The 9,975-nt window shown below is 38.1% G+C and overlaps 1 protein-coding gene across 1 annotated transcript; it reads right to left on the bottom strand.

The window, feature by feature from the left end:
- Positions 419-1,430, bottom strand: LOC8067178 (probable WRKY transcription factor 54). The gene is given in 4 exon segments (XM_021446208.1): positions 419-806; positions 1,024-1,084; positions 1,087-1,103; positions 1,186-1,430. Coding segments are annotated over 4 exon segments (711 nt in total).

The following is a 9,975-nucleotide window of genomic DNA, read 5'->3' as shown; positions in this document are numbered from 1 at the left end:
CTATATTGTTATTTTTTTAATGGAGGATGTAGCAAAACTTGACAAGTATCATATCAATGTGTCGAATCATGAGTGATCAACTATCGAGTTTTTCTTGACTGGCATGCCATTTGTCATGCTAACTATTGTTTGCCATGTTTCTAATGATCTCTCCGTCAAACATTAACAAATTACTATATGCTATTCCATAACACTTTAACTATATTATAAAGACTTTGCAGGGTGTGCTTTACAGAGGTTGGAAATGGAGTGGTTATAGTTACAACTCAAAGGAGTCTAGATAGTACATCAACTTATAAGACATCATTTACTCTTTGCACATTCCTTTTTTTCTTATCACACTTATTATACTCTATAGGTACCATAATTGTGTCCTTTTCTTGTCACAACCCCAAAGAAGTTCCTTCTCATCACTTCTTTACGACCATATATCTTCAAAGATCATCAAAGAGGTAACCTCATCTAGTGTCCCTGCCATTTCAGTATCTGTGAAATCTGTCCAATATTCTTCTATGCTTGGCATCATGAATAAGTTTCCAAAGCTTTCATCCTGAATTTCATGAACATCATTGTGAACAACTGTTGACCCACTACTGCTTTCGTTATGATTGGCAATTGGTGCAGTATAATGTGTTGTCTCAACAACATATGGATGTATTATGTCATCCGTCTTGCAAATGTGCTGGCCGTAATAGTCAACATCAAACAACCTCACTGTTCCAGCGCTTCCATCTGATTCCTTCTGTTGAACTGTCTTAGTTGCAAGACACCCTTGGTCTTTACTATTAGCACATCTATAGTAGCTCCTGATTAAGCATGGCATCATTATGTATATATTTAGTTATACACGCAAAAGGAAAAATTTGCAAAATATTATTCATCCACATAAATGAGAATATGTACGGCTGCAATTTTGAGCTACAGTATGCACAAAACTAATCATCCACACACATGAGAATCCAAATTCAGTATAGAAAACATTATATATATGAAGTACATCAACACATATGTTTTGTTACATACCTAGAATGCTTTGCTTTGGAGATCCACTTCTGCCCATACTTCCTCCATTGATATCCATCAAAGTGTGTTGTGCATTCTTCCTAAGGGAAGGGTTTACTATTTTAAGCCCAGTAAATGAGATATAATATGAGCAAACATGTATATGCTCCTTTTGCTACATACCTTCTCCTATTTCCAATTTCTTTAGCTTCCTCACCCAACATGTGACTATCCACTTCGTTATTCTTACCACCTTTTCTTCTATATTTGATAAGATTGGCCTGTTTCTTACTGTTATCACCAAGTTTGAGAAAGGAGATAACCTTACTTGAGGAATTGGATATATCTTGAAAGAGTTGCTGCGCAAGCTTCTCCTGCCTACTACAGGGATCAAGTAATGGTAGGATAAGGTCATGTAGCTCCCTCATGAGAGCCCTTTGGTGTTCAATCTCGTTGATCACCACTTGGCAGCCACCAACAGTGGAAGATTCAAGGATGCTCATTTGATATGGCTATAACACAGTTGGACTTTGGAGCTGAAGGTGCTAGGTATATGCAGCTTTAGGCACCTATTTATACACGCAAGTAGCAGCACACAGCCACACAGCTGAATGGACCATTTTTCAAAAATTTTCACTGGAAAAGACAAGAGAGAGTACTGTCCCTATCCAGTAGTACGTAGTATCAGTATTGATAACTTTGCTTACCACGGGTGCCTCGTGGTCCAGCAGTACGTAGTAATTGTCATTCAAGATCCTGTTTTTCTCGGACTGATGCATAAATATACATAGATCCTGATTGTCACACAATTGTCATTCGATGCATGCAAATGTTTAATTACATCACGTTTGATGGGCCTATGAGACACATTTGAAATAGTACATAGTAATGTATTATATGGTCAGATGATGATATATAATTAGATGCCACGCACTAGTGGAATGGTGTTTTAATTGTTGGAGGAAGATAAATTATTACCCCCGTAAGGTTGGTAAAAGAAGTTGTTTTGGACGACAACACAGTCTTAAAAGTATAACTTTGACCCCCTTATTTCTATAAAAATATTTATTAAAAATTAATATATATTTTTATGAAAATATATTTCAAGACAAAACTACTCGTATGGTTTTCACATTTATAAACTCAACAACTTAAAAGTTATTCAAGATTTATATTCCCAAATCCTAATATTTGACCCAAACCTTGTCTTAAACAACTTCTTTTACTAACTTGGAGGGAGTATGAACTTAATGGTGGTCCATTTATTTATTTTGATCAGATGGTTATGACCACTTATTACCTCCTAGGAGGTAATATATGAGATATATATTTATTTAATTTTTTATTTTGTAAAATAGGATAAATAAGGAAAGTTTTAGATATAAAAATATTTTTTCTAGATTTGATTGATGCATTCATGATCTGAGTGATATGGTAAATCTTTTTTATTTTGTAACTTTGGACTTAATATATTTTGATTATCATGTAACTTTGCATATATTTGGAATCCTAAATGATCTCAACTAAAAAAATTTATCAACTATAAAGTTTTAGATCTCGTTGAGATCTACAATTTTGATATAAATTTTTTGTCTTCATCCAACTTTATTTGAAAAAGATATGAACTTATTTATGCTACAGTTATTTTTAAGGATGGTTGACTTTGTCAACTATCTTTGAAATTTACTTTTTAGGGACGGTCGACTTAACAAAACTGCCTCTAAAAATCAATCATCTTTTGATACGGTTGACAAAAGCAACCGTCCTTAAAAATCTTATTTTCAAGGACGGTTCTTTTAAGGCAACCGTCCCTAAACATTGATTTCTAGCAATGGTTCGTTAGCTACAGTGCTCCCTACGAAGGTTACTCCTAAGTCATCCGCCTTTATTAGAAATGATGTTTGTACTAGTAATATACACTTGATTTTTCATAATTCCTTGTGGCTGTGGTATAATTTGCACGTGTACATAATTAGCGTGTGTGTAAGTGGTTAGTGTGCGCACATGAATAGCGCGCGCCCACATGGTTAGAGTTTGTACGTGTGTACATGTACATTGCTAGAGTGGACTTAATTAATGTTGAACAGTTAAATTAAGCATTAAGTGATTGTCAAAAACATGTTAGAGAACCATGAAAAATTCATGTTACGTATTTAAAGATCCTAGATACTTTTCAATGTGAACATGTACAGATGTATTGATAGACTAAGGCCTTGTTTAGTTCACCCAAAAACCCAAAACTTTTCAAGATTTTCCGTCACATCGAATCTTGCGACACATGCATAGAGCATTAAATATAGATGAAAAAAAAACTAAGTACACAGTTTATCTGTAAATCGCGATACCAATCTTTTAAGCCTAGTTACTCCATGATTGGACAATATTTGTCAAATGATAACGAAAATGCTACAGTGTCGTTTTCCCAAAAAAATTGCATAGAACTTGCATTCGTTGTTGGCCATCGACTGTTCTAGGGTATGCGCTTGAATATAATCAGCCTCGAAAAGGTTGTTCTTGTGACTGTGCATATTTTTCTTGACTCTGTATGACACTATAAAGTGTGAAATCCGGTGAAATTAAAATGTGCTATGTGATTAGAAAATTATATAGTGGTTTCACTTACTGGTTTAGCACGATGAGTAGGTCATTGATCTAAGAAAGTTCCCTTCTCTTTGAGTCCCACACTTCAACAAGTGATTCTGCATGTTCGATATCTAAAAGGATGTAATGGATATATATTTGCAGTCGTCGTTGTCTTGCAGACCATGGCGTCGTCTCCTCAGCAGTCCAATACTAGCCATGCATCACCAACAAGAAGAACTTAACTCGTGGTGGAGCACATCTTTCCGAACAATGAACATGGAACCCTGTGCAGAGGACTCTGAATACTGATTGAAAGACCACCCTAGTAGAGCCTGTCTGCCACCCTAGGTTTGAGTTTGGATCCCCTCAAGGACCCCAGGCATGGATATATTCCACCAGCACCTGTGATGTCGGTTACCCAAGCTCAGTTGGTGAGTGCCGAGGCGACGGTGCAACCACTTACACTAGATATTCACATGCGACATATTAAGAGCTAACCATTCTACCCATCATGTTGACAGAAGCACGCTCAAGTCCACACAGATCCGACACCCCACTTGCCTGTTCATTTTGCCTGTTCCTCACTTGTTCGGTTTGCCTTTAAACAAAGGGGGTTGGGAGTGATTGAGGGGGATTAAATTCCCTACAAGTCAAAATCCTCCTTAATCTCCTCCAATCCTCCCTAATCCCCATGGTTTAGGGATGAAATAAACAAGGCCTAAATCTTACTAGTGCTATTTGTAGAAATGCTCGTTGGTCCACATTGTTGGCGAATTCTTAGTGTATTGCTTGTTCCAAGAGCACTGAATTCTTAATTGTAGTCAACAATGAGCTTTAGACGCTCTGAGCAACGTAAATGTGGAGTTAGATATAATTTTCCAAACCACAATTCATTAGCACATTTGTTCCTTTGTGCCGACCACACACATAGGGACTAGCTCTTGACATTATTTTCTATGAAACAGATTGAAGACAGAGATGATGACATGGTAAAGTTTTTTTTTGGGATGATTGGTGAGTGGTAACCAAGCAAGGTAAAATCCTTTCAATTGAGTTGTTCTAGGGTATGACGAACCGGAGGCCAAGTGGTGGCGCTGCACTGTGTCTCTTAGGTGTATATGTGTAGGTGTCAGAGAAAACCTCTTGTCCATGACGAGAGAGAAGGTCAGGCAGTGGTTCATGCCCATGTAACACTAGCAGTGAAGGGTGGACGAAAAACATCAACATTTCCATTTGGCGCTAATGAGCAAAATCAAGAAACTAGTAGTTATGACGATGGCCAAATTCAACAAATTGCTAGGATCTAGGTGAATTAGTAAAAGTTTAGTTAGAATTATATTGGGTTCATTGAGCCAGCTGGAAGGAACGCTAATATATTAATCTAGATGCTATTAATTAGCCAACTACTTTGTTTGATTCATGCATCAACAAAACAGAGTTGATTAGCTAGTTAATTGTGATGACTCGGTTGACATATTACAGTGTGATGAATGAGTCAGTTTGCATGGCAAAAATTCCAATGGAGTTGCCGAATTGTCTTATTCACAAACGGAGCTGACTGAACGATCAATGCGTTCTAGTAGCACCGTGGCAACCTGGATGTGATCCTTCGCTAAATGGAGGTAAAAGAAGTCCTCTCGTCTGTCTCGCATTCCAAAGTACAGGTCTAAGGATCAATCCACTTACCAAAGCACGGGTCTAAGGACCAGCCCACTTACCAAAGCACAGATCTAAGGACTTACCCACTCACAGGGCAACGGTGCCGTTGTGAACTGATAGGACATATGGGGTTTAGAAATTTTCAGGGTCTTTGTGAGAGGTCTTCTACCTTAAGCAGAATGCTCAAGCGTCTTCCCCTGACTGAGTTCTTCTTTTTTTTATTGTCTTATTCAATGTTAGCCTCATTAAGTTGGCAGGGCAACCAGTGCTAGTTCGTCATAAGCATCAGGATTTGTATTTAGCTCTAAAAAGGCAGGTATGGTTGGAGTCCAGAACAGGGGATCAGCATCAGCATTGGATCAGAGATCGTTAGGCAAAGCAGATTGTTTCACCATGACGAGTAGTTATGCTTGTTCGACGCTCTATAAGTCCAAAAGATACTGATGCTGATTTGTTGTGAGAGAAAAATATTATTCTATAGCTGAAAAATAGTGCTAATAAGTTCAAATGAATAGTGATCAGGTACAAGTGCTGTGCAGAGCAGCTAGTCGCTAGTCGCTAAAGAGAGAAGGGAAATTGTGCATGAGTATATATAGATTTTCTATGAGATGCATGTCGGTCGTTTACACAGATGTTTGTTTCTCCGAAGTTTAGTGGAAGAATTATTGGAGATAGAATACTATAGTTGATTTGTCTCCTATACTATACAACTAAAAAGAACAAAAGAAAGACATCTTTTTTCGTGCGACATTTATTTGGTGTAACTTTGGCACCCTCTCCCCTTGCTAGGTCCAGGTGCTAGCCTCTCCCCGTGCGACAAAACGCCGCGAAGAAAAGGAAAGGAACGAGTGAGAAATAGGAAAGGCAGACCATGGTGAAGCACTCTCTTGCAACATGTACTGACCGTGCGGAAGTCTTTCCCAAATCACGCTAACTACCACGGCCTCTAATCAGGATTTGCACGCATGGCCGTCCGGCCAAATAGGAAACCGCAACAACACTGACGCGTTGCTTGCGCACGGCTGCCTTGCGTGGCTCGAGTAGCACAGGTAGCGTAACATGTTTTTTTTTGTCTGTGTAGAGAATGAACAGCGACCTTTTGTATGCAAGATTTTTTGTTACTTGATCTCTCATGGTTCTTGTGTTTGTAGAGAATGTCAGAATGAACATCAGGCTTGTGTATGCGGGATCCTTTTTTATGGATTTTGTAAGTACTATGCTTTAGATTCTAAAATGGTGCAATAAATGTTCTAAAATGGAGGATTGACAGGTATCACTATCAAATCAAAAGAGATTGTCGTGGACTGTTTGATGAGTCTCCAAATGAAACTGTGTTGTTGAAATTGAAGGCCCATTATTTCAGTTAGATCCCTCAAGGAAGACTGGAAGACCACTGCCTGTTATAAAAAAAAATGTGAAACCATTGTGATTCCATATTGATGTCTGGTTTCAGAATAAACCAGCAAATTATTTTTCTTCTTGATTGATGTAGCTATTGTTTTAAACTGATGTTTGATGCAGAAAATGCAATTCTAGTTCCTGAAGAGCATTGGCAAGACGGGTGAGGATAAGGATGGGCTGAGTACTGAATAAACGAGCACACTATTAAAGCATCCATTCTGTAGAGCACCCCAAAATAGAAAAAAAATTTGTAAGACCCAAAGTTGCCAATAGAGATGTTGATCTGGTTTTTCTCTTATCAGCAATCCAATCCATAGAGTTCGAGTCCAAAAGTAGGAAATGGCATGATGGAATTTGTCGCTTATTCTATTCCTACCAACACAATTTTTTATTTTGATATGGTTGTTGTACACACGCATGCTTAACAGTTAACAGGTAACCAAAAACCTAGCTTTCTGTATAGGTTAGTTGGTAATCCTTGAACCAATCTTTAGGTTAGTCTCCAACTGCATGCATTCAGGTTGAACCATGTTAAAGTGGGTGTCCTTCATTAAGATTGATCCATTTTTCATGCTTTTGTGCATTGTAATGCATTAGAGTGAAAGCTTTGTTGAGGATGGCTGGGCAAAAACGTGGAAGCCAATAATGACGCCCTTGTCCAGGCCTGGAGAAAGTAGGTTACTAATTAACAGCCAGAGCCTTGCATAGATGGTATAATTCTGACATTTCACTGTATAATATGTGCTCTCCGAGTCTATCAAATTTGATCTGAGTGATTGTTCATTAACAGGTGTAAATAGAGGGGATTAGCAAGAGGATGGAGGTTCTCCAGGAGTTTGTTCAAAATGCTTCAGCCTAAACTTGTTGGAACCTGGCTCAGTCTCAAGCTAAGCTACCAATGGACATCATGCATTTCATGACATAAGGATTAGCACAAACTTGCAGATAATTAATGCCTAAAGAATTCATTACCTACTTATATCTAAATAAAGAATCACTAGCAATCTTAGATGGTGTTCCAGTACTTGTTGCTAACGATTTATTAGCAGTTGCGTAATAAAATTGATCCGGTTAAAAAAGGCATATATGCATGCATTTAACCGAGGACAATACATATACATAGGTTGACAGAGGAAGATATATATACATATTCTATATATTGCTGATGGTGAATCTTGCCACAGACACTGAAGTGGATACCTGAGTGAAATAGACCTAAAGCCACATATATTTATATAGTGAGTACAACATACTTTGTTTTAAAGTTTGTGAGAGATTTTTAAGACATATAATATTACTCATGTGACAGACACTAATATTTATATGCATACTCGAACCATTGTACAATGATATGGAGATGTGATGGAACTTATTCGTATATTTGCTAGCGCACAAAAGAAATGGATATTGAAGATTTCTCTCTACCGATATAAAACATTATCTTTGCCACATCACGGAAAGGTCTATACAGAAAAAAAAATTGTGAGCCTGCGACGTCGCACTCTCCGTGAATGTGTTAATTCCACAAACTTTATTTTTTTGTTAAATGCCACTTTAGTTTATGTAAGACTCCTAATGAATATGTTTACCAAAGACCGGGTACACCCTATGTCGGGACCGATAAGCTTTGCCATTTTGTACTAAAAATAGTCCACCCACCTCCATGAAAGTGAGGAACTTGTTTGCTAGTTTACTCTTGAAACTAGTCGTTCATCGTACCAAAAACGGTAGTTATTATGGTGCCATGTAATCAATTTTTAGCGGTAACATAATTGTTGACTCCGCTAGAGCTGGCCTTTTTAGACCTTTCTGTACACCTTTTTAGGCCTTTGTGTACATCTTTAAGTCCACAATCCTTCCTATCCAATATCTTAACAAGGTCCAATAACCCAATTATCCTCCATCTAGGCATCACCATCGAGAACATTTCGTGTCGCTTTCGTTGAACAATTGACCTCACAGTCCCCAAACGTTAGCGATTGCCAATTGAGCACGTGGTGGCACCCCGACGATGGCCGGTGACGACGGGTGCGCATCATCCGAGCAGCGGCGAGATGGCACGCTTCTGCACGGACCGATGACCGTTGGGCGGGCGGCGAGCACATGGGGACCCGCGGCTGCCATGGAGTTTTTTTTAGTTTCTTTTGTTATCTTGTTCTCCCGTGACAATCATTAAAACATGAAAAAAATATATTTAAGAACAAAAATATAAGTTTTCTCTCTGTTTCTCTCTATTTTTACTAAAAGCTTTGACAATAGTACTATTCAAGTATTACTATTGTTTGGTTCTTGATATCTTTTGCCTTTACTACAAAAGCTACTCAACACCCTTCTTTGGTAGAAAACAATAGTCCATGAAAATTTAGTAATTGTATTCAATTCTGTAAGAAACGATTTCATAAGAAATGTTTTTTTCTAAAGTCCGCCCAATTAATCTGTCGGTTTATTTTCAATCTTTAGTAGTTGTATTCTATTTTGTAAGCAGCAATTTCATAAAGGACCGTATTTTTAGTCTTACCAATTAATCTGCTAGTTGACTTTTGATCCGATTTTATTTTTTAGAGATCTATCTAAAAGTCAATTACAACGAGTCCATGATGTTGTCCATCAACATGTCTCAGGAAAAACTGGATCACCTGGCCAAAACTTTTGGATGCTCTAAAGGAACCTGTCTTTCACTTACCTAGGGTTACCGCTTGGCACGACAAAGCCAAGGGTACAGAACTTTACACCTTTACTCAACAAATGTGAAAAGAGACTGGGAGCTATTTCAACAATACTCAATCAAGCCGGCAGACTTCAGATGACAAATGCAGTCCTTTCTTCTTTACCAACGTTCTACATGTGTACACTAGAAATCTCAAAAGCAGTGATCAAGCAAATTGATAAATACAGAAAACATTGCTTATGGAGAGGATCGGGTTTGAATGGAACAAGAGCCCCAAAAGCAGCATGGGAAATGGTTTGCACCACAAAAGAGGAAGGTGGCCTAGGTGTCATCAATTTATATCTGCATAATCAGACCTTGCTCATGAAAAAATTAGATAAATTCTTCAATAGAAAAAACACCCCCTAGGTACATCTAGTCTGGGAAAAACACTACAGGAATGGTAAATTATCCAGTACTGTCAAGAAGGGTTCCTTTGGGTGGAGAGACACACTAAAGCTTCTGCGGTCCTTTAAAGACATGGCGCATATCCAAGTTAAGGATGGCAAGTCCTATCTCTTCTGGAAAGACAAATGGACCAATAACATCCTTGAGCAACACTTTCCCCAGCTTAACTCTTTTGCAAGAGACAAAGCCTTGTCAGTCCACTCTGCACTCAATTT

The sequence above is a fragment of the Sorghum bicolor genome, chromosome 8 (genome assembly GCF_000003195.3).
Source record: "Sorghum bicolor cultivar BTx623 chromosome 8, Sorghum_bicolor_NCBIv3, whole genome shotgun sequence".
Classification (NCBI taxonomy): Eukaryota; Viridiplantae; Streptophyta; class Magnoliopsida; order Poales; family Poaceae; genus Sorghum; species Sorghum bicolor.
Note: the sequence above shows the minus strand (reverse complement) of the source record. Positions and strands in the feature narration are given on the sequence as shown.